The sequence below is a fragment of the Gavialis gangeticus genome, unplaced genomic scaffold (assembly GCF_001723915.1).
Source record: "Gavialis gangeticus isolate Ggan-Ray unplaced genomic scaffold, GavGan_comp1, whole genome shotgun sequence".
NCBI classification, from domain to species: Eukaryota; Metazoa; Chordata; order Crocodylia; family Gavialidae; genus Gavialis; species Gavialis gangeticus.
Window position 1 is genome coordinate 109,549,783 of NW_017729022.1, and position 26,095 is coordinate 109,575,877.

General features: G+C 41.5%; 1 protein-coding gene across 2 annotated transcripts in view; it reads right to left on the reverse strand.

Annotated features, from left to right (window-relative positions):
- Positions 1–4,262: 4,262 nt before the first annotated feature.
- Positions 4,263–26,095, reverse strand: part of DUSP16 (dual specificity phosphatase 16) — a 96,909-nt gene continuing 75,076 nt past the window's right edge. For both annotated transcript variants that reach the window (XM_019515967.1, XM_019515966.1), the window contains exons 4-7: positions 20,565–20,728; positions 16,465–16,624; positions 12,696–12,819; positions 4,263–8,660 (exon numbers count right to left, since the gene is read on the reverse strand). In XM_019515967.1, the coding sequence (XP_019371512.1) occupies positions 7,478–8,660; positions 12,696–12,819; positions 16,465–16,624; positions 20,565–20,728 (1,631 nt within the window). In that variant the 3' untranslated portion in view covers positions 4,263–7,477. The remainder of the gene's footprint in view (positions 8,661–12,695; positions 12,820–16,464; positions 16,625–20,564; positions 20,729–26,095) is intronic.

The window sequence follows — 26,095 nt, forward strand, 5'->3', positions numbered from 1 at the left end:
ACGTGTGTTAAGCAGTGAGAGTTTGGTTCAGTTCTGTAACGTCTTGGAGCGTGCTGGGGGAAGGAGAGAAGAGGCTTGCTGACTTTCAGCTGCAGTCTACGTCCCAGGTTTTTCTTGTGTTATAATTACAATGAAAATATTGAACTGCTTTGAAAATAGTGGAAATAGTTGAGAGGAGTTAGAGAGGCACTAGCTGCTTGTGCAAGAACAGCCTGGTACTTCTTCATGTGTCCTATACCATCCCTCTCCAATTCCTTCTCATCCTCCTCAGTTTGCTTTGAGATCTGTGCACTCAGTAGTTCTGCCCCTGCTCTTCTCAGCTTTATGTAAAGCGTTTCAGTGCTGAGTTCACAGCAGTGGGTTTCAGCTAGGACTTGGGATTGCTGATGATGAGCTTGAAGTCTTAAATGAGCAGCACTTCAGAGACAGCTAGTGACAGCCACTTACTACTTTGTTCCTATTTTCTCCTCAAACTGGATGGGCCATTGTTACACAATTGCTTCTAAATGTGAGGAAGAACAACCTTCCCAGTGTCTTCAAGGTCCTAAATGAGCATTATTAGGTTCCCTGCTGAGTAACATTCTCATTCTGCAAGCTAGTTTGAGTTGAGCTGTGAATATTATATTATCTAAAGGTCCTATGAACTAAGTCACTGAAGGATAGGAAAGGGTTGTAGGTTACAGAAAGTTTCAGAAGTCAAATGTATTTCAAGAAAAGCTGGATTTTGGAATTTGCTTTACAGCAGATACACCCATTTCTCCAGGAACCAATATCAGCTTCTGCTGAAAAGCAAGAAGGGTGATATTGCCATTTGGTTCACAAAACACAGCTTTAAAACACATCATCACCATAATAGCCTTCTCTTGGTAATTAGCAAAAATTATCAGCAAGTGAAACTGTTGCCTCTAAACTCACCATTAACCTGCTGGACTCAGAGGAGGAAACCTTCTGTACCATCCCTATATCCTGCTGCCCTTGCACACCGCTGCCATGCATGTGTATGGTTTCCATTTCACTAAGGCTTTCTGTGCAGTGGAGGGAGGGTTTGCCTCTGAAAGGCATCTGGGGTAAGATAAGTAAGGACAAAGGCTAATGCTCTGGGAGCATACTCATACCTGGAACTGTGAGCAGCAGCCTCTATCCAAACCATCTCCCATACTGCAGCAGATCTTCCTATTCAAGAGGAAAACAGCTCTGGCCTAGTGCTGTTTCACATTACTCACAAGCCTGGAAGCAAGCACCAAGGGGCTGAAATGCATCCTAAACCATGTACCCAGTCACCCAAAGAGGGAAGGCAGCCCTATCTGGTCATACAGAACCCCAATGATAGCCATAGGAGCTTCTCCATAGGACATCACAATCTCAAGATTTGACTCATATAGAATCAGCTGCAGATTTGGGGCCTTAGTTTGATCTGCTTCCTCCGTCACCATCCAAGCAGAAACTTAGTCAAAAGATCTGTTACCTGACTACCAGAGTTTACTTTTGATGGGTGCATACAATGCTATTGCAACTCTACCATCCTGGATCCCAAGTAGGAACTGGAATCATGCCTACCAAAATGACTAATTGCCAGCACTTTCCCTCTAACAGGACAGCTTCCAGTCTTCTAGCCTGTTTCACAGCAGTTGATAATACTATAATTACGTTCCAGCTGACCCAAAAACAAAGCAAAGAAACCCAGCGCTTTAAATCAGAAGGACTGGAACTGCACAATGCTCAAAATAGCCCCCACTTTCTCTTCTATTTATAATAGTTGACCTTAAAACCCAGACGGTGCAAAATAATTAAGACTCGGCTGAAGTAACGTTCATGTACTTTGCAGTGATGATTTCATCTGGAGTACCCAGAGAGCACTGCTTGGTTTAATTTCAGACATGGAATAAAGTTTTGTAGTGTGGAACTAAGCACGATTCTAATGAATCCTAAAGTGTGCATTTTTATGAGAAGTTTGGTGGTATTATGTACAACAGTATTATAACAATGGCTGTTTTACCTCAGGGGGCTATTAAAATTTTAACATAGATGCTAGTTTGGGCAGGGATATAAGGACATAAGCTGTATTTTGTGAGTACAGAAAGCTGTTGAACTTAATGTCAGATAAGTTAGTTTTTGCTAAGCTTTAAAACAGCTTGATATATAGTATAGTGGATTCCATGCAAGATCGCCTTGGGTAGAGCTTTCATAAATGTTCAGCATGGGGTCAGTCTGTACCTACTGAAGAGGATTAAAGTAAAAACCGAGGAGCAAATGCTTTGGAAAGTGCCAGCCATAGTCAGAGACAGCCAAATCAAACAGGCACTATCAAATTATGTCCTATAGTAGCTGCATTCATAATTAACAGTAGAGACAAGTCACCACTTTTATTTAGTTGCGTCTTTAACACTTGAGCTTTTCCTGCCCAAATGCATCTTTGGAGAAATCTGCCAACACTAGAAGGGGAAAGTAGAGGAAGGGGGGAAAGCAAGGGAAGAAAGTTTATCAAGAAATAGTTACTTACCACTTTTGAAGTTTGTTGGCATCCTGCTAGTTTAAAGTTTTTTGCACTCCATAGTACCAGATTTGCTCTGCGTTATGTATCTGTTATGCAGTGAATCACCTTACATTTGGTCATTAGCTGAAACTATGTAATGAGCCAATGCATTTCCCAATTATTTCAGAAGTTTGGTGGCACTGGGAGGTGGCAGAATTGAGCACAGTATTAAAACTGGTTTGTGGTGGTAGATGATATAACTGACTATTTGTCCGGTTTTTCAGTACCTGCTGCCAGTGTGCCAATTAGAGATGGTTTTGGTTGTCTTCCTGATAGCAGGGGTGCTTTGGGGAGAGGAGCAGAGGCATGCAAAGTTGGTGAGAGGAAGGGGAGAAAGATAAGCCTGCTCACTGTGAAAGCAGACTCCTCAGAAATGGACCTTAAAAGGGAACAAAGAGTACTTTATTTTTCTATGTCTGTCAGAACTGGACTGATTGGGGCCAGGCTGAAATGGAGACTTTACTTAAAATGCAAGACCTTGATGCAGCCTAGTATGATGTTACATTTACTAACTTTCTTTTCCCCTTTAGTGCACTTGTGCTTGCTTTCTGTAAATGAGACAAAAGGTTATACTTGCTGGTCACTTGTGCTGTTGGTGGGCAATTGTGCTGTTCTTTAATGAAGAAGAGAGTGATAATTCTGGCTTCCCTTTCTTTCTGCATCTTTTGTCCATTAAATAAAGATCTGCAGTTTATACTATTACTTTTAAGTTTTTGGATTTAATGAGAAATTATTAAAAGCCTTGCAAAAATGGGTTTGTGGTAGCAGTAGAGAGGCAGGTGATAGTACTTGTTACCAGCTTGTGGGTCCAAACTAGTTGGTGCTGTACTCCTGTCTAATCTCAACTTCATCAAGAGACATCAGCACATGTGTACATGTAATAACTCTCCATGCTTAAGAGGGACACAGTAGGTACGCCCACACTCCCTTTAAGTGCAACTCGCCCTTCAGCATGTAAAGTCAGTTACTCCAATTACCAGCAATGTTAGACTCTAGTTCTTTCTGCTAGCAAGTAAAGTTTGTTCTTGTAATTTAAACAGTTTGAAATATTTGTAAAACAGCTGTGCTATTGCTTTGCAGCAAACACTCAGTTGATCACTTGGGAACTGGATTATTGCCTTGTAAAGCAGAACCACAGTACAACTGTGCTTGATAATAGCAGGCTATTTAAAGGTTAAATGCAGAGACATAGCAACAGCTACTGTTTGAATTGGGAGAACGTGTGATGAACAGAAATAGGCAGTGTAGGGCGATTGAAACTGCAGAGTCACTTTGGACTCCTGGGTGCTACTAAGCTCAGGGAAGGCAGCTAAGTATTTGTTTGGACACTAGAAAAAAAAACTCTACCCATTAATTCATCACTATGGCTGCTGATAGATGTAAAAACCCCCCAAATAAACAGTGCTTTCCCAGAAGAGGAAGTGTGTTAGTGTCTGTATGGATCATGCACTTCAGCGGGGCTTTTTGGCGCTTTTTATCCAAAGCAGATTCAATCAGCTACTAGATAAAAGCGCCAAAAAGTCCCACTGAAGTGCACAATCCAAACAGATGCTGGCAAGCCAGGCCAAATTAACATGACGCCTCTCCTAGCCATGTGCTGTGCTTGAGCATAGGGGCACGCCAAGCTTGAAGTGCTGGGTTTTTTGTTTTTTTTCATGTTGGTAAGCAGCCTACATGACCATCAGTAGCAGCTGCAAAGATTGGCAACATACCATGTGGACACTCCTGGTATTGTATTTTAAGCTGGACATGGTATGTATATTCTACAGATGATTATAAACAGCTCTTCTCAGCCATTCTATATAAACAGGTACCACGTCTGATTTTATTTCATCATAACGTACAAGTAATGCTCATGACACAACAAGATGAGAAACTCGCACCTTTTTGAACCATTTAAACAGCTTGCCATATACCAAAAGAACATTATATTCAGATTAAAACATGTACACATTTCTTCCCCCCCATCCTCCACCTTGCTTTCCAAACGTCTTAAACCACTTCCAGCATCATTCAGGTACAAAAATGAGATAAGGTACCACCCACCCACAGACCAGACAAGCTCCAGGCTCTCTCCTTCATGTGCTTAAAAGGACCCAGTCTACACAAGTACTGAGCCTTTAGCAACCTGTCCTTGCTTCACCAATTCCGAGGATGCTAGAAATCAAGAGAAGCCAAGCCCAGATTTCAGCTGCAAAAGAGTTTTTCTTCTCTGTTAGGGATTTCTTTAAATACTTTAATTTCTATAAATTGTGCACATACAGTGTGTGTACAGGCTAAAACAGTTGTCAGAGTCATTTTCACTCAATATATCAGCATACAGTGGCAATATGCTTAAATGGAGAGCCAAGACCCGTCTTACTTTGCAATGTGGTATCAGCCTACCCCTGACCCAAACCACCCTCTCTTCCTGCATTTCATACACATGGAACAAATGAATCTTATATGTTCAACCACTTCTGTTGCCGTCTCTTTTGTCTCTCTCATGCTCCTTAGGATCAAGTTAATCAACTTTGTAGCTTTCTCTCAGTGCTAGTTTTAAGCAGTCCACCATAGGAAATTGAAGTCACACCCTAGCCACAAAGAGAAAAACAAAAAAACAAAACAAAAAACAACAAAAACCCCAGAACAAAACCATGACAGACAGACAGACAAAATCCTGTCCTTTTTTCAATATAGTAAAACCTGAGATTTGAGTCACCATCTAGCTACACTTACAGTAAAACAAAACAAGCCGCTGACTTATTTAGGGCTTCAGTGACCACTAGATCTTTGCTGAAAAAACCTTAGCCAACAGCTTTAAAAAGCAGTTAAGTCATAGTTTATTGTACGTTTTATATTTTCAGCTGCCTGCACTGAAATTGTACAAACATTGCAGCCCACATCTCTCTCCTGCCCCTCAACACCCACAATGCCATGTATGCACTGAAAGACACTGGCAAAGATATAGAGAATGATCATGTGTCAATGCAGGACTGAACAATGAAGCATAATATTGGGCCTCTGTTGTTAATTCCCCACAAGATTTACAACAAGTCACAAAGTGGCCTGGGGAAGTGGCAGCCAGCATCCCACAGGAATCATGGGCTGGAGCAAAAGCAGTGGTTTTTCTCCCTCTAAGCAAAAACACAATGCTGAATTCACCCTGAAAGTGTCCCTGCCCCCCTTGCCAAGACCACCAGCAGGAACATGACAAGACAGTCCCTAAATGAGATATTCTTGATGCGTCTTTGCCTCTAAAAAGAGTGACCAGCCAGCAACGAGGATGGCAGTGTCAGGCTCTGGGTTCCTTACCATCCATAAAACCATGTCTTATTAACACATCAGGGGAAAACAAACAAACAAACAAACCTAGCCTTAGAACCCAGAACAACGCTGGCGTGACAGGGACTGCTTTAGAATAGAGTGCTGGAAGTAAACACATTTTCCATTAAAGTAGTAATATTGGGGGTGGGGGAGCAGCTTAATGTTGTGTTCCATCCTGGGCCATTCAGGCTAGTGGGGCTTCTTTCTGTCAAAATACGAAAATTTGGTATTAACAACTGAAGTCAGTGGATACGATGGATTGAGGATGCGCAAGGGGAGTTTAGCCACGTAAAAATCTTTTGGGCTTGGGCAACATTGTGGAATACACTGCCCGCCTCCTAAACAGTGTGGGAGAAAAGCACCAACCTTCCTCTTCCCTCCTCTATTTGAACCCAGCATTAACCACTCTGCCAGCCACCAAGTAATTCAGTTCCTTTTTCTAATCTCACCTTTAGAGATTAACAGGTCTACCCCTCAAAAGCCAGTTTTCCAATGTCATATCCAATGTCAAAAACCCCTCCCTACTTTGCATTTAAAAATCAAAAGGGTAGTTGGCCTATTTTGAGAAGATGGATTTTTACCACTTAGTTGTCAGTTAGCTGAAAAACAAAACCAAAAATTCTTGTGCATAGACAGCTTGGAATCAACCTCAAAACATGGCTAGTCATCTACTTATTCACATTGCTTATGACCCAGCAACCAGAGGCCAGCAATTATGAAAGCCCTAGGTTTATTTTTTGAGGTACTGTTTTTTTCCCCCTCTAAAGCAGCTCCTTATCCAGTCACTTAAATCTTGTCCATTAGAATGATAGTTACTTCAGTATGTACATTGTCTCAACTTGGTTTTCAGACCAGCCTCACTGTGATTGGTCACATTTTTTTTTTGGATTCACTACTAGTCACTGTCCCGAAGGAAAATAATCTCCCTCTAGAAGTTGGCTCAGTCTCAGGGCTAAGGTGCATTGTTGAAGATTTGGAGAGCACGGGGAAAGGAAAGAACTAGCTTTGTCTTTTAGTAATGCGTCTCAGTGGAGCCAAGGAGATGGCCTGCTGCCAAGAAAGCTTCCTTTGAACAAAAGGGTTTCAAGGATGTGCAATTCACGGCATATAAAAATCACTTTACCTGTTAGGCAAACAAAAATACCAAAAAAACCCTTTTTGAAACATCTGCCCATCCACTTTTAGGGGAGGGGGAGAAAAGAAAGATGAGCGAGTTGGACCAGATCCTATTCCACCAATTAGATGCCTAAAAGAGCTTAAGGACCTAAGGACAATCCCATTCCATCCCTCTGGAGTCCCTGCAAAGCCATTACCTCATCTCTTTTCATAAAACACCATCCCCTTAGGAGTGAGGATGATGATGATCCACCCACCTTTTGCATTTGCAATATTTCTAGAGAATTCAAACCTGGCAGAACTGAATCCCACGTAGGCACCCACCAAGCAGAATGTGATCTGGCCCTTGGCTCCCCAGTGCCAATATTAGTTTGTTATGTCTCATATAGATAGAAATCTATTCACTGCCTTCACACTGAAGCCCCACTCCATTCTAACCAAAAAAAATTCAGATTTACAGGGAATTATTTTAAACAACAAGGACACCAACTCAGCTACGTGGTCACGGCTGCCTGCCATTGCTCAGGACACTTCAATGATTTCCATGCTGCCCGAAAAGCTTGACTGGCTGCCCACTTTCCCCAGTTCCTCACGGGATCTGGTGTCTGACATGATGCTCTCCCCAAATTCCATCTGGCAGCTCCGTCGCTTGAACTGCTTCTCGAAGGAGCTCTCCTCATGCCAGCTGCGCCTCGAATCGCCTCTGTCACTCTGTTTCTGCCGCCTGCGCACAGCACAGGCTTGATCACAACCAGTGGGCAGCTGGCTGCAGCTGTAGGCCGAGTAAGTGGCACTGCTCCCGTATAGAGCAGATGCTGAATAGAAGTGCGAGGCTTCTGTAGCGAAATACCAGCTGTTGGTGAGGGATGTGGTGGAGGTCTGAGGTGCTAAGATATCCGAGTGCCAGCCTTTGAGGCCCAGCCCAGCAGCAGACTTTGCCAAGTGCTGGTGACTTGTGGAAAGGCCAAAGAGGAAGTTTGTTCTGTAGTTGTCTTCCATGCTCCCGCTCCGATGCAGTGGGTATAAAAGCGACCGCTGGGCGGTGCTGGAGTTGCTGCTGGGCCTTCCCATGTGCTGCCGCTTGTTCTGGCTGTCTGGTTGCCAGGCATTCTGGGATTTCTCAGGAGGACTGGCTTCCTCTTTATCAGGGCTGGTCTCGGGTGTCTGCTCCGAAACTTCCTGGACAGGGGAGAACTGGCACGGCTTGCTGCTGCCGTCTAAAGCTGTTGAATGTTTGTAATACTCCAGAGCATCCTCCGACGAGGTAAAGCCCTGCACCGATGCAGTCACACAGCTGCTGCTTGTCGAGTAGGACACTGACTTGATATCCAAAGAAAATGAGCGCTTCAGTTTATTGCTGTCCTCTACCTTGTCCAGAGACACGTGGAGTCCATTTAGGCCCTGTACCAGCGGGCTATCCTCTAAAGACACCAAGTGTGAGCACGAAAGACTTCCGGAGTCCAGTGGCTTCTGTTCTGCAGGCCCAGAGGTAGAGTTAGTACAGAGCTGAGTAGGGGAGGCGCCACTGCTCTGGCCACTGTCTGGGATCAGTCCATGCTCGCTACTTTTTTCCAAATGCAGCAGCTTCAACTTGCTGACTGGGCCAGGCTGCCCAGCCTGGGTCTTTATCTTTTTCTCAAAGTCCAGAAGCTGACCCAGAAAATTGAAGTTGGGGGAAATGGTCGGCCTTTTCTCTTTCACAAACCTAGAAAAAGAGGGGGGGGAAAAAAAACAAGGCAAGAATTATTTTAAGACCTTTCTCTTCCCATGAAGTTCTCTAGGCTTATAGCTCTGGTTGGGTCCTGTTCAGGTCCTTGTGTTCCAGTTCAGTGGAATGCAGGTATTCAATAGCTGGGAAAGCAAGGAGAGCAATGGCTTGATAGGGATGACTCAAAGGCAAACAGCTAGATGCCTCCCACACATTTTTCCTCGCAAATTAAAGTGCTTTTCTCAAAGGTCACTGGAAGAGGGAGAAGTGGGGTTCTTCCTTGAACCCCTCCATCACACACAAGGCATAAGAGGAACGAAAAGGGTTCCTTGTATTATTATTTTTTTAAACTTTGGACTTTGCATTTTTGACTACCTTGTTTGTTTTCTGGACTTAACCTCAGCCTTTTATAAAGTAAGAACATTACCATAGCAGCTATAGTCCTTGCCAAAGGCCACACGTACAAGCGTAGAACAAGAAGATGGTCCTTTCCACAAACAGCTTACAGTTGAAAGAAGTAAAAAAATTGTGCAAGGGTTTGTCTACATTACAGAGGCTGCTGCTGCTTCAAATAGCAGCACCAAGCAAGCTCTGCCAACAGGAACTTTTCTGCAGCTCCAGCTATAGCAGCTTCTGTCCATACTAGGTGTTTTGTCAGCAGACCTACATGGAACATAGGACGTGATCTTTTTGCACCGCTGGCTAATGGAGCTCTGTTAACAGAACTCTGTAAGCTCATTCTTTCTTCTCTCTTGCAGATCACCTCTTAATACTCCCAAGTGTTACATTACAGGTACTTCACCCGACTAACGTTAGTACTTCCCAGCCCTTGGTCTCTTTCGTTTCAGGTGAGGCTCATCTATACTGCAGCATATTGGACCCAATTTCTGCCAGGTAAAAAAAACCAGTGGGTTTCTACAATGCACCTAGTCTCCTACAAGTATCCAAATTTAAGAATGCAACAGGAAGAGTTGTGCACTGGCATTGGACAAAGAATTTTACTGCAATAGGTTCCTCCTGATTTGCTGATAAACACCTCTGACCCACCCCTATGCAGAAAAGAGATTAATGCTTCTTTAAGTTCCATTGAAGTCAACAGTGTTTAAAGTACATGTGTACACTTAAGCACGTATTTACATTCTTTGTTGAACAGGCATGAAATTACATATGTACTTGAAGTGCACTGCTGAAACAGAGTCTGAGGGAAGTGGTTTTCAAGCTTTTTGGCCATGTACCCTTTCCCTGAAAAAAAGACCACTGTTTGTATCCCCTATGTCCACTGCCTCTGCATATTCGTTCCTTAGAAAGAGTCAACACTGACCTCAACATGTGGCACCACCATTACTTACCACAAGCTGACCAATCAGAAGCTCTGCTGCCACTATTAAAATTCAGGTACATACCCCAGTTTGAAAACCATTATTGTGGAAGCAAATACAGAAACATCTTGACAACTCCTTTGATTTATACATTATAAGTCCAGAAATACTACCCCTTTCCTGGGTCTTTTAGTGTGTATACACACACACTCTCTCTCTCTCTCTCCATGCCAGAGTGAGGCAGGTAACAAATGGACTAAATCCTGAAAAGCCAGTATAAGCAGAAGCAGCAGCGCAAGAAACATGGTTGCAGGATCACGTGCAAGCAGTGTGGGCATGCACAACGGAATATAAATAGCTATTAAAGGAAAGCAAAAATATTGAAATCCAGGAAAATCCAAGGAAGATTAACATAGGGATGAATCATGAGGAACTAGCGCACCTCAGGGGAAGGTTATATTTTTCTCACCCATGCATGTGTTACACACTTATAGTGGGTCACTTAGAAAAGTAAACACTCTTGAGAGCTCGTTGTTAAAATGTGTTTTGCTTGTTTAACATATCCATTGGTAGTATATGGATTTTTTCCTCTTAGTCTGGCTGGAAGCTAACAAGGATTTACACAATCAAATCGCAAGATCCTGCTGGTTTTAAAAACACAAAACACCCCCCCACACACACACACAAGTTTTTGCAACTAACATCAGTCAGACAGACAGGTCATGAGACGGACTGAACTGCCTGGTTATAGCTTGGGCTCTTCTTTCCCAATACTCTAGTGAAAGTAGATAAGCAGGCTGTTTGGATAGAAAGGGCAGAAAGGATGTACAAAACAGAAGTTGAAACTACTACTACCACCGCCACCACCCACTGTTCTCTGGTGGATGGAGAATTTCTACAGCAGTGGGGTGGTGGGGGCTTGGTTCTGCAAAGATTTCCGTAGCTCAAAAGCTGTTAACAAAGAACCCGGACCATTTATTTTAGTGTCAGACATTCAGCCCCTAGCCTTCATACCATCTTCGCAACAATTGTTTTCCTGTCAATATTTGTTGTGCTTTATGGAAAAAGTTAAATATAGTAATTACAATAGCTCCGTCCAGTTACATTATCATTTCTGCCCAGCATACTGCCTAGAGTCCCTAAATCCCGTTTTGGAAGAGGTATATTATCTTCAAAAAAGTCACTTAAAAAGAAAGTGAAGTTATTACAGGCTCCTCTGCTGAGTCGACCTGCTAGTTTATGGTTTTAGAAATACTTTTCATTTGAACAGAAACATAAAAAAGACCTTCTCTAAGCAAAGGAAATGGGTTACATGTACTCAATTTTATTTCTTCTTCTATATAAAATCAAATTATACAAGATGAGCAGAACAAAGTGGAGAGAATTTTTCTCTGATCTTTCACTTATTGTAAATTGCAGATGTTGTTTGAAGAAAACACTAAAAAGCTGTTTTCAAATAGGAGTGTTATTTTGTTTGCTTGCTACCTCTCACTAACTGAGAAAATAAACTGAATGCCTACAGAGGGCTTATTTTTCCAAGCTTTACCAACAACAACAACCACCAGCCCCAAACAAATGAGTACATTCCCTGTGACTTCCTTTGGTATAGTCATTGAACAGTCTATCACAGGAAGAGGTAAATACAGAGAAATATAAAATCCTAGCTATTGTAATCTTTTTCCCCCCCAATGTTTTCCGTGCAGTTCTTCAGTAAAGCAACAATCACCACACAATTGAGAGTCCTTTTCCACAATCTTGGTGACAAAGCGCTGAGACTGACCAATTGGAATTCATTTTAAAAATTCTCTGAGAAGTATTCTTTTCTGTTGACAGCAAGTGCTTTTAATCATTCAAAAGACTCAGCAGGAAAGGCAAGGCTCTTGTTAACAGTGCACCACTCCACTTTCATGTCTTTTCATGTTAGCTACCTCAAAACCACTATATCACAAAAATCTGATAAGCTGCCAGCAAAACAGGTAATCTACTGAACATAAAAAAAACCGGTGTATTTTTTTGTGCTCACTTCCTCCCCAGTTGCTGGTTTTGTTCATCTGGCACCTGTCATTTGAACTACTTTCACCACATGTAATGAGTGTTCCTTCAAATTTCCACCAAACAAGGGTGTGCTGCACGCAGGCAGATCTTGCATGATATGTATGCCTCTATAGACTAGACACCAGCTCTTGAAAACAAACAGTCTCTACCCCACATAATGAAATGCATCATTTCCAGAGAAAATTCCCTCATTAGAATTGAAATTATTCTCAGAGTTTTCAATATCTGTCTTCCAAATCACAGCCATTATTAGAAACACAGAAATTTAATAGGGGTGGTGTACAAGGGGTGGCGTTTTAGTCTTTCCTGGTCATTTAAGTGTCCAGACTTGGACATCTACACACAGGCTGGCACTCTATTCATAGATATGTAGAGGACAGAGAGGGAGCTGGTGCAGCAGCTCTCTCCCATCTTTTTCCAAATAGTTGAGTAGCTAGGTTACTCACCTGGACTCAAAAACCCTCTGGGTGAAGGGGGCCTAAAACCCAAGGTCTCCAGCTTCCCAAATAAGTGCCCCTGTCATTGAGCTACATGGCAAATAGGGGCACCCCCCTCATCTTCTATTCTTGAGGCTAATGCTTGTAGTTGCAGGTTTTGGGTGACTCCATTTCAGGGCATCTAACTTAATGATTCTCATAAAAGGAAGTTCTCTCTTTACCTGTAGGCTTCATCTAAGGACATATCCATCCTCTTCATGATGTATGCAATAGCAATTGTGGCCGAGCGTGATATTCCAGCTAAACAATGCACCAAAACTCGCCCATTTGATGCTTTCGCTTTCTCTGTATGGGGGAGAAGAAAGGGGAGGACCAAAAAAACCCAAAACAAAACAGCTGTCAGCATGAAGAGCTTTATGTTGTGCTAAAACCATTACAAAGAAAACATACAACTTTAAAATTCAACACTTATAGATTCCTTGGAAGCTTCAAACAGAAATCAGTGTTGCTGTAGTTTTCTCTTTCACTGCATGTATACATACCGACCTCTTCTTGTATTAGAACCGTTACTTTGCCATCACACCATATAACACCTGTCATCTCTGTGTGCACATTCAATCCTTGGAGGGGCTGTGGAAAGTGTTTATTCCCCATTTTAAAACACTAGCAAAAGGAAGCACATGCCAAGGAAGCAATGTGGCTACCTTCAGAATGTGGGGTAGCATTTAAAGTGGAGAGAGCAAGTCACGCACATACAGCTCCCTTGCTTGTTCTAAGCACAATAAATTCCAGACAAGAGAGAAGGTCTTATGAGCAACAGAGTTGTTGGCAACTGATATTGTAACTTCAAGGGGTGATTCAACATTGATCATATGCCTGAAGACTGCTCTTTCTGGTAATGAAGAAAACAGAGAAACTCTGTAGTATTTACAAGCAAACATGTTTTTGGTGGGTGAGAAAATGGTAAATAATAAAGACGAGTAAAAGGAGGAGCCCAAATGTTGATGACAATACTTTGAGTTTGCTTCAGAGCTGAAAGTTTACATGCGAAATAATTACTATCTTGCAATATTCGTATAATGTTTTATGTACTGTATAGTGAACCCTGTATAAGATGGAACCTGTATAACCTGCTCAAACTAGAAAATTTCTATAGTCCTAGCATGCCATCCCAGCTGGAAGGCTCCCTCTGTATGACTGACATCTGTCAAGGTGGAACCTATTCCCAGCCCTGCACAATTCCATCTTAGACAGTTTTCACTGTATTTCATGGCCTATGTTAAACAGATGTGCAGACAGTAAATCAGTTTAACTTTTTTTAGTCAGGTTAAAGATTCTCATTTATCGTATTGTTATAGAAGCTGTATCACATTATTCACTTGTTAAAACATTATTACAGAAAAGCTGTGGTTAAGTTTCTATCATTAGTAGCTTTTTGAATAAACTTATTTTTAGGATATCCTGAATTTGGAGCTGAACATGAGCCAACAGCATCCCACAAAGGGATATTTATATAATGCTATGTAGGTATTAACAGCAATCGTTGAGTCACTAGCATTTAACTCTCCTTCTCCTTTTATAGTTTTGCTATCATTTATAATAATGTAGAGCCATTAAGCTGGCCATTATCAAATCTCAACAGCTGCTTCTGCTTCCAGTACCTTAAGCAGCAGTACTCAATGAATGAGAATATTGGTGGTATTTCTCCTTCCAAAGCTTACCTATTAGCTGGTATTTTCTGATGGCTGCATAAGTGTCAGGAGTTAGGCCAATTCCCAAAGCAATCCTTACCTAGCCATCCCCCACAACACGCATTTAAAAAAAAAATTTTTTTGTTACTGCATGTGGCATTGCCTTGTATGCAAATATATATAGTTTGACTATTGAACGCTGATGGATTCTGTGTTAACTAGCCACTCCAGGCCTCTGTTCAGTTTAATGTGTAGTAATGATCATAAAAGCAGAGCAAGCAAAATGTTTGAATGCATGGGCAACAGAACAAAAATAATGAAATCATCAGTGTGCTGCTATATAAACTTGATGGTGCCTGGAGTACTGCTCCTTGTATCTCTAAATAAAAACAGCAGAAAGCAAGCTTACCTATTAGCTGGGACAGATGGGAAAAGAATGAGCTTGGAGTCATGAAAAGACTTCAGCTGCAGGAGCAAGCAAAGCTGCAGAACACTTAGTTTAGAGAAGAGGTGAGCAAGGAGTCACAACAGCTGTGTATGAAATGATTGCAACCCTTCCTTGTTGCTGTAGCAGTGGCAGTGCTCTCCTCTCCCTGCCTATTAATTATGGCATTTGATAGGGGAGGGGTGCTCAACCTGAGCTGCTGGCCAAATCCTGCCTGTGGAGCCGCAACACCGGCCCATGGGGATCCCTGAGGGGTCAAAGAACTTAGCAGCAGGGAGCAGTGCAAGTTCTACAGGGCTGGCTGCAGCCCTGCTAGGGCCATTGGCCACACAGCAGGATCAGGACTGCCCACATCCTGACGCATCCAGATCAGACTGGACTGGTGCCCACCATCAACCTGCATGTCTCCATTGGGGCTGCTTCATCCCACCGCATCCAGATTGGGGCTGGGCTGCTGCCACTCCATCCCCCACCTCTGCACATCTGGATCATGGCTGCCATGCTGTCATGTCCTGCCCCACCTCACCCTTGCACTGGGATCAGGACTGGGTTGTTCCCCTGCCCACCATCCCACGCATCCAGATCAGGACTGTTCCACCCCATCTCACATCTACCCTCAGCAGACAAAGTCAGGCTGTGCAACACCCTGCAGCCAGATCCAGCCTGTGGAGAAACATGGCACCATCCATCTGGCCCATGGGATGAAAAGGTTGGGCACCACAGCAATAGGGTGTTCCTAGCATTTTAGATAGTGTTCCTTGTAGCCATGAGGGTTTGTAGTGGTGATTTTGGGGATCCCTTTGGTTAACCACTTCCTGTGAACACAGCTTCAGAAGGCACCTCCTGGGCCAATGTTCCTAAAATGGAATCTAGATCAGGAGCTTCCACTGACCTTCTCTCATCACACCAAAGGTGAGGGGGCATTTAACAAAACAAAGACAAGACAATAGTTCAAAATGGGTGGATAACACTCAAGACATACACAAAGTTCTCCTCAATGTGAGACACTGCCACAAGGCATTACCGAAGCCAAGAGTAGAAAAGGAAGATTCTAATGAGTGAGAGACATTAGTATAACGAAGATAAATTGTGCTGTTCTATGGAAACAATCACTAAATAATGGCATTTAAGGAAAAAAACATGCCCTGATGGAAAAATCCCACACATGCCTCTGAAAGTGGGTGGAGACAAATGTTTCAGAGACAGGGGAACAAATTGGATCAGCTACTGTGTTGACTTGATGGCAAATCCTTTGGGCATGGCAAAGCTGAATTTCTAAAAAAAAAAAGAGACATTTTTCTAGTTGTTCAAGTTCACAAAAAGATCAGAACATCCATTTGTTCATTTTTTTAAAATAATTTGGCTTCTAAAAAGAGTAGCCAAGAGTTTATTAGACCATATCAAACAATTCACTGAACATGAGAAAGTGACCCACAGATATCTTTACTTCAGACCCTTAAAAGCGCCTTGGACTAGTGTCTAGCATTAACTCCAGGGACAACCTCCTGCATCGTAACAGTCTAGAAAAATGGAAGATCAGAAACCTTGATTTTATACTCCCTTATTTGTTTACTGACTTAAACTGACACAAACAACAAATAATTCATTTAAAATCAGCTTGCGATTGCCAACAACATTTACAGCAGCAAGTAGCCCTAGATCTCATTATAAGAGTCCCTTGGGACAACCATAAATGAAGGAAAACCATTTAAGATAGCACCTCTTTTTATATCTCCTATGAACAATTCAGAACCCAATGAAAATTGAGCAAAGCTTACCGTAAAACGAGAAAGAGACTTTCTAGCAGTTATAAAGAAGGGATCTTAAAAGAGGCATTTTGTCTAAGCTTCTTACCTATAAAATCAACTGACTTGTCCAACCAAGGCAAAATTTTCTCACAGAAGCTGTCATTCACTGGCACTCTCAAGAAATGGGATTCTGGGATGAAGTCAGGCTTTGGACAAGTATTGCTGGCATTTAAAACATAACCAATATCATTCTGCTGCATCAGCTCCTGTAAAAGTAGACAAAAGATCAAGAGTAAAATATTAGAGCCGCAACTCTAGTACATAAGAAAGTTAAGCCTAGAAGTAGTTCTAAGCCCAAATCTATAAACTAGCTTAGAATTCACATTTGCATTGTTCTAATGGTCTTCTAGAAGCAGTTATTCAGAGACAGCCAGAAAATGTTCACTGCTGGTAGTTAGTCTTGCAGAAGATTTTTTTCTTTGAGTGAGAACTCTACTGTGTTTAAGAATGGGATGATTTTCATAAGGGAAGCTGACACGATTATTTTCTATTTGTTAATACATATTCTGCTGTTCCAAAGAATAAAGGAGGAATTAACAAGAGATGTGGAATTTGTTGCTACCCTGGTTAAAATTCTCTTTTCCCTTAATGGCAGAACTGGCACTGTTAACACACTAAAAGAGCCCTGCAAAAGCTCTGTGTAGGTCAGTGTCCTACCAGTGAGGGCATGTTGAATATGAGTGAAAGGTATTTAATAAGTTGAATCACTCTGTGCTGCCAAAATGATATGGAAAATAAATCTGTCTGAACTGAATGAAAAATTAATGTCTTGCTTAGACCAATGAAACAGACATCCCCCTACCCATTCGCATGAGATTGTCTAAAGGGTACAGGAAACAGTTCACTGTTTCTGTTTGCAGTCTGAAGGCAAGTGAAGTACAATATACCTCGCTTATACATAGGGGTCTAACAAAGTCGAGTCAGCTGCCAGCCGATTTCACAGGCAGACTTGTCCTGCCAGCCATTTTTGCAGGCAGAGCATGGCAAGCCCCCAATGCGTATGATGGACTATGAGGGCTTTCCATCATGTGGCTCCGGCCCCTACTTATACAGAACCCCTTGCAGAAGCTTGGGTAACTTGATTGCTGAAAAAAGTCACCCCAACCCTCTATTAAAATCACAGGGAAAAGATGAACATAAATCACCCACATACATGTCTAGAGAACCAGGCCAATTGCATGGTCAGGTGGAGGGAGGAGATGAGCAGGGAATGGTGGAATGGTAACTGATGGGTGGATGTGGACAAAGCTCTGAGTGGCTTCTCTCCTAACTTTTTACCTATAGCACTGATGGGTTACACAGCTGGCATGGAATTATATTCAAATGAAAACGGGCACACAAAAAAAAAAAAGAAAGAAAAAAAGATTCTGATGTGCACTGGGTTGGGCTTTCAATCATTCCGAGAGCTGCAGATTATAACATCATAACCAGAACAGGGACTTCATTGTCACCCAAGAGGAAGAAATGATAGGAGAAAGATTCAGAAATCCTAAACACCAACAACCATGTGTTTAGAAAGTAAATATTCTATTTTCAAGCTCTACGTTCTGTGATTTGTTTAAATCTCAAAATTAATGATGCCCTAAAAGGCTATATTTTTTCCAGGAAATTAAATCCAGGTTTAGTCAACACAGTGATGGAAGTAGCAAAGCCTGGGTGGTCTCCCTTGCACTTAAAAAAAGTGAGCGAGTCACTGATTTATTGAAAGTGTGGAACCTCCTCCTTCATTTCCAGCATTATCCCCTGCTAGGACCATTACAGGCCAAGCAAAACGCCAAAACTTAGCATGTGTCAGAACCAGATGGATAAGGTTAGAGCTGTAACCCCTTTGGGAGCCACTTGATATAAATAGGTGAGACATGCTCAACCCCTTACAGCCAATAATAGCACCATGTATCAAGATACTATAAGAACAGAAGAATCTCCAACAGTAAATTTGTAGCAGGAGGGGAAAACAGAACCAAAAAACCCCAAACCCTGGGCTGCTTTATATGGGCCTGTGAGCACAAATATTCACACATTATAAGACAGATAAATAAGTTACTGTGGACAGCACTAGAAATAAGTCCGTCTAAACTACTAGTTTGCTGCACAGCAACAATATATACAAGTTTTAAAAAAGAATACAAGCAGTCCTTGACTTACAATGTTTCGAGTTATGTTTCACACTTACAAAGTTTATAAATTGACACCCTGTTTCAACTTTGAAGTCAGTTTTGACTTTACAATGCTTCATAGATGCCTTGCCAGTGAACAAGTTTGCTGTGTCGCCCACCTCCCTGGAGAATGTCTGTCCAAACTTCCTTGGACACTTTCTTTAAGAAAGCGGACAAGACTCCAGAAAAACCTGCAGTCAAGACTTGAGCCAAGAACCCTTCAAAAAGCCCAGCAAAGTCACCTCAAAGAAGTCCTTCCAAATCAATGCGATTGCTATTTAAAATATAACTACATTAATGTACCTATATTATTCGTCTATGATTCAGTACAAAATTCTGGGTTATTTTTGGTGAAAATAGGGTATCGGGCCTTGGTTCAGGAACCAATCCCCCACTTATAATATTGTTTCCTATGGGAAAAATCAGTTCTGAGTTACAACATTTCAACTTAAGATGCAGTTTTCAGGAACCAACTGTGTCATAAGTCCAAGGTCTGCCTGTACCTAAAGGAAAAGCAATGGCCACTGACTATTCTCCACAGTAGCAGTTTAAGTGCTGGAAGGGGAAAAAAAAAAAAAAAACAACGAAATGCTTACACTGCAATCTAAAATACCTTATTAAAACTAGGTGGGAGAGGGGTGAGAAATAGGAGAAACTAGAAAGAATCTGATTATGTCAAAGTGATTAGATTTTTATAAAATTAGATGCTTTAACACCAGAACAAGAAACATCTTCACAGATGAACTCAAATGCATTTAAAAAAACAGGAGAGGGGGAAAAACCCTAAAAGGAATCCCTTGCTTTTAGGGAGAATTGTCTCATAAATCTCTTAAATATAAAATTTCCAGATGTGAAGAAACTTTCAGAAATTTGGGAGTAAGGGTATTTTTTTTTTTTTTTTTTAAGGTTGAAACTGAGGATGGTAAAGGCGGCCAAAGCTGTATATCTTTTGTGGTATGACCAAAGGGATATACACTGAGCAACAGCAGACCTGGCCAGTCCTGGTGTAAACCTTTGCATAAGTACCCATGCAGAGAGGCCCAGAAAAACTGGAGCTTGAGAACACCTCAGTATAGATCAACATTTTAGAGCAGTGGGTGAGGTATTTGCGATTTGGCTGCACCAAGGGCCCTCAGACCCCTTCTGGGAGGAGACAAGAGTGGTTGCTGCCAATGTCAGAGGAAGGGGAAAAAGAGAGCTTACCTCCAGTCGTGGGAGGGATTGGTAGCCAAGTGCAGGGGAGGGAAGGGGATATGTCTAGCCAAGCTGCATGCTGCCAATCACCCATGCCACACTCCTGATCTAGTCAGCTTGGGGGCATTTAATACCATAAAATTATGGAGGCTGCTTTTGGCCTTTTCATATACTACAATGTGCTCAATTTTAGGCCAAGAGCTATTAGTAGACATATGCAGTAATAACCAAAGGCAGGTGCTTCAAATCAACTCCCTCTAGCATTTAATTTAAAAAAGCAAAACAAAAATAAACAACCCCCAGCCCCTCTCCCCCCCACCAAAAAACAAAGCAAAACCCCACTTAGCATGAGATCACTGGTCTTTTGTGCTGCAGCAAGCATTGACACTGCACGATATTAACAGCTTATGCTTGTCAGAACAGAACCAGTTGGAGTCATGCTCGTGAAACTGGTTAGGCCTTTCTTATAATAAATTAATAACTTCCTGTTAACTGGCAGATTTCTGATGCAGGTATCAGCATAAGCAAGAGAAGACCAAGAATCACATTACAGAGCACATGCATTAATTATATGAATTCTGTGTCATCAACACAACCCACAGCTGATAGAGAGCAAATGACAGAAGGCTTGTTATTTGGATTTACTCCAAGTGTTTCGCTACGGAACCGATACAACATCACAAAGCAGCAACACATGGTTATTTTGGAAAGTATAATCTGTATTCTTTTAGCTACTCTTCCCATTCCCAAATATTGTGTATCCATGGCTGTAAATAACACATATAAAAATACCCACCTTATTGAGGACATCTCGCTGACAACCAAGATAAAGATGAGGCAATATTCTAGTTGGCCCTATGTTAGAGACTGGTAAGCAGGGCTGAGAAATACAAGTAGGAACTAGAATAGATTTTCCTTCACAGAGGCCAGGGAAACAGCTGGAGAATTCAGTAAAGCCACCTGAGAAAAGTAAAGACAAAATTATTTCTTTGAATATGATCAGTAACATCGAAGTAATACACCAAGAGGACATATTCTGATACAGCCCAATCCTAATTCTCAACAAAAACAATACTCAGATTGAGAGGGAAAAAGGAAGGGAGGATGGGCAGGGGGGCAGGAAAGAGACAGTGGGATGCAGGGAGATGCAAGTAGAGAGGCAAGTTATTACAGCCACACAAGTGTCTTTTGTACAGCTGCTGTAACTGCAGTTTGCTTTATTACTGTCCCACATATCTACACCACGCCTCAAAGCAACTCAACATTTTTCTCCTTCTCAGGACTTAAGGAACAGGGAGTAGGGCACCTTCAATTTTCATAATTATTTGTAGAGCAAAAATAAAATCTCCCACTCGACATCAGAACACTTAGAATTAGCAATGACATTCCTCAAACCCCTGAAAGCTCAGTCTTTAATAATTTACTTCAGTTGCTGTCATACAAGTGTGAGAGGAACAAATTATCACATCAAAGTTCTGTAGATGGAAAATGCCTTAATATACATTGTTATCTCAGTGAGTATTTTTTGATCATAGAATCTTTCACTATCCTATTCTTGTGCTTTTAAAAAAAACCCAACAACAGCCATTAAAGTCCCATCGCAAACGAGCTCAAATAAGAACTTCTCAGTCAATCCATTATAAAGTGTGTGCATGCACACTGTATAAATTACAGACACCTACTCTATATGTAAAAAAACTTAAGACAGTGGGATTCCCCCGGCAGTTAGTCAAGGTGCTTATCACTCCACTACTGACACCCAGATGACCTCTTCTGCATAAATTTAGTGCTTGAGTTCCTATATGAGATGCAACTAGTCTAGCATTCTTATTAATATTTGAAAATATTGAAAAATAAATTATATTTAAAAACACTCAATTCATGGCTGAATCAACAAAAACAGAAGACATTTCTACAAACAAACCAAGTGTAACAATTCCATCTATCTATGGTCACAGGATAAATATAGAGACCATTTGATCTGTATGTTTACAAGGGACAAAAGGTATTAAGCTTACATTTTAACAAAGACGACTGAAGTTATATATTTCTACCAGATGCTTTCTAGCTATGATACTTAGATACTTTGTAACAGAGATGGGTAAGTACTAAAACAGAAGATTAAGAGACATTGTGGAATCTGTCTTCAGAAATTTTTAATTGCAGGCCTGACATTTGTCTGAGATGGTTTAAATAAGGATGATTCTGCCTGGAGCAAAGGTTGAACTAAACAATCTCTCATGATCACTTCTGCCCCCATTTTTCATAGTTTCTAGGGTCAGAAGGGACCTGAGCAGATCATCCAGTCCGACCCCCTGCCATGGCAGGAAGAGCACTGGGGTCAAATGACCCCAACAAGGTGGTCATCCAACCTCCTCTTAAAAACCCCCAGGGTGGGAGCCTGCACCACCTCACATGGAAGCTGGTTCCAGACCCTAGCCGCCCTGACTGTGAAGTAGCGCCTCCTGATGTCCAAGATGTTTCTACACTTTTATTTCCTTTCAGCCCTGTAGAAGTCACTCCTCTATTTTATTGGGCATGAAATATTAGCTATAAAAGGTCCCAACACCTTTCCCTCTGGAAACACGATGACTGAGGACATAAATAGTCTCCAAAATATTAGTCATCATACATGACACTACAACTAAACATGTTACACATAAATACGAAGAGAGAGTTTCATTGCTGGTATTCTAGCTTCCAGCAGTAGGACTGGGTCACAGGTTGGACTTTTTACTCTGCCGGCTCCTAGAGGAAGTAAGGAAAGATTAGAAACATTTCATAGCACAATAATTTGGGGAACCTGTCTGTATTCAACTTGGAAATTTCAGCTAGCTTGACCAAAATGTCTTCTTGTTAAATGCCTCAATATGTAGAGTCAGCAATGAACTGACAAACTCCCCAACAGAAGCTGCAGAAATCATTAACCTTCATGCATGATGTTAGGCTGAACAATGCATGGATAGTGCTAGTTATTTTCAGGTAGTCTGAAGGAAATGGCGTTTAGAATTCAAAATTACCTAAAAGAGCCATAAAGAGGCTGGATGGCAGCACTTGCCATTAAAAAAAAAGTCAGATACTCAAAGATAAAAGCAAGGTTAGATAGAAAAGTATGCTTTTGCAGCAGGTACATCTTTTTTTGACTGTGGGCCCGGACCAGGAAGCAGGCTGTAGAGAAGAGCTCCCATAATTTGAAGGAGAAATCATGTCCTGGGTTCTTGGGCATAAAGCAGGAGTTCTCCACAAGAAAGATCAAGAGTAGCAAGGAAAATGAAGTAAGGGAATGTGTACAGGTATTCTACAGTTTCGTTTAGATCTGTAGATTTCCCGTGTTGTCTGAAAATGAAGAGCAACTTGGCTTAGCACCTTTCCAAAGTCTGCATGTGAGCCAAAGAGATGTGTTCCTGGAGAGGTAAACCATAGCCCAGAGTGCCCATAAGGTTTGACACTAAGAAAGTGAGCTCTTAGGCAACTGAGGTGCCTCTAAGTGGGAGAGTGCTAGTCCCATTGCCTGAGGCAGCTAAATTCAAGGCCACATTTTTATGAAGACAACAGTGTGTTGCCCAAGCAGAATACCAGAGAGGCCATGGAAAGAGTGCCCGACCCAGAGCAAGGATACACAAGTCTAGAATAACAGGACCAGCAAAACACAAGCAGTCTAGGTGTTATGAGGGAACTTTACCAGGGCTTTGACATATGGATTCAGTCTTTTCAAGGTTCCTATTAGTAGAGCTCTCTTCTCCCCGTTTCTTGGTTAACAACATTTTTATTCAGAGAAGAGAGACTAATTGTCCTCTGATTGCTGTGCTGAACAATAGAGTTTTCAAAATCATTTACGAACACTTGTTAAATGATGCCAGACATTGCTTAATCTTTTCCCTCTGTCAGGGCAAGTGATCCTTGAATTTTTAGTTTCTACATGCCAAGAGAAGACTTTTAAGATAAAGACAATTTGTAGGGCAAAAGTCCTGGAGAGGGAAGGAATAAATAAATAAATTGATAAATAAACAAAACAAAGAACCACTTTATTTCAGTTACTCATGATTGGAGAGATTTCATTTCTTGGGAAGCTGGCTTGCTTTCTGGAGACTTGCTCCATACAGCAGACTGCTGAGAGTAGGAAAGTGACTTCAGTTTGTGACATAACAAATGAAGAAAAACACAGGATTAAAAACACAAGTGTACATGGACCACGTGTACAGAACTGAAACAGCAAGCCCTTTCCAGTGCTTGTGGATTAGTATTTTGCAGCTGCACGAACGTAGCAGAAGGGACTAATAACCTAAGAATCAGAAATTTGGGAGAGGGTACTGGGACAAGGTCATAGAGTCCACTTCCTATCAGCATAAAGATTGCTCCTACTGTTTGTTCTACAGAGCCTAACCCAGGCAAGTTTTAAATAATTTGAGAACTGTTGCTTCCAACACTTTCTCTACGAGACTTATCTTAGACAGATAGAACGCAACATTATGATGACCTTCCTCTTCCCCATGCTTATCCTATGCCATTTCACTGCTTCTGTGCATTTCTAGCATTCTCATCAGTGCAGTATTTTGCACCACTGACACTCTAGTTACTGACTCCCCCTACACCCATTCTCTAGTAGAGTGAGCTTTCACTGCCTTTCAAATGTTATCCTGAATTTTGCTTGATGCATCAGCCTGATCCTAGTCCAATGTCATCATCGAGGACCACTGACTCCTTTTACTTTAGACATCCTTCTTCATCTGCCCATTACCTTGTACTTCTGCTTCAAAAGTTGGATGCTGCTTAGCACAAGTAACTTAAACTCCTTAGTTTCCTACTCTCCTCCAAAATGGGGGAGGATCAACTGCTTTATATAGAGAAACAGACTCAGAAAAAAATCTCCAAAACCCAGTTGTCACCCAAAACATCAAGCAGTTACCATATTGGTAATGCAACACACATTAGTACCAGGAATTCAAAACAATAGCACCTCTGTAATTATGCTTCTGAGCTGTCAGTTCAGATAAAAATTAAATTCCACCCCAAAGAGCAGGTGTTATCTATTTGCGTTAGTTTCTGACATCAGACATACTGACACTTTATAAAAAGAATACTGTATAAAGCAATATAAAAAAAAAAACTATATATAAAGCAAAGAGTATCCCATCTTCTCCAACCCACCTCAAGTGCTACTAGCTGCATCTTAAGAAGGTTTCTGATCAGGCTGAAAAAACGGTGGGATGAACTAAATACAGGCATCTTTCTACACAAGAAGAGAGTTTTCTTTATACTACCTACTCTCTTGTGCCGTATTTAAAAACAAGCTCTCAGCAACTGGAAGACCAGTTTAGCAGAAAGTCAGAATTCTTAGCATAAGGCTGATCTAACAAAAAGGGGGAAATAGCTGGGAAGTCGTAAATTTTGGGTTAGCTTCAAACTTCCATAACTTGTGCATCACCTTTGCACCGAGGCAAATTTAATCTTTAAATTGCCTTCATAATGATTTCAATTGGAACTAAGCTTCTGGCAACCCCATGTTGTTTGTTTTAGTAAGAGAAAGGTGCTTTTCTTCTGGCACCGGCTTTCACCCAACACCCACTCTCCACTTCCTTTCCACCCCATGCAAATAGTAAATCAATCACAAGGACATGCTGAAATTGTAGCAAGAGCATCTACAGGTCATTAATGGAATTAGTGGTTTATTAAGTTTCACTGAAACTTTTAATAAACTTGACTGGGCCTAGGTCCTAATCTCCAAGGCAAGTTCTGGTAAGCCTCAGCTCACCTTCTGGCCAAGGATTTATAGACCAAAAGGTTACCCCACCATGTGCAAAATATCTGGCAGGCTGTTCTTTGTAGCCCTAGCAATCAGCACAACTGCCAAACATATAATGGACTGGAAAGGGATGAACCAACCATGCCAAAAATCCTTGAAATATTTGCTTCTGAAGAGCATGACTGAATTGCTCTTTCATGCTTTATTGTGAAATTGGAATCAAACTTTGTCCTTTGGACTTTAAACAAGGCAAAGCCACTTCTCATCTATTTTTTGTTGTTGTTGTTATTACAGGCAGACATGAGGAAAGAATTTCCTATGATGTGTAAAATGAAAGAAAGCCAGTTGTCATATTCATAATTGTTTTAAGCACATGCACTAAATTAAAGGTAGGCATTTGAATTTATTTTTGAATAAGGTTTTCTGGTGACCTTTGGTAGGGTGTGAATGCAGATAAGTCGGTCCACTTGATCTCAACCAATTGAATGGAGAATGCTTTCTGTTCCTCACACTCATGACATTTTCTTTTTTACCACATGAAAAGTCATCACATGGCCTATTCCAAAAGAGTATGCAGTGCTGTG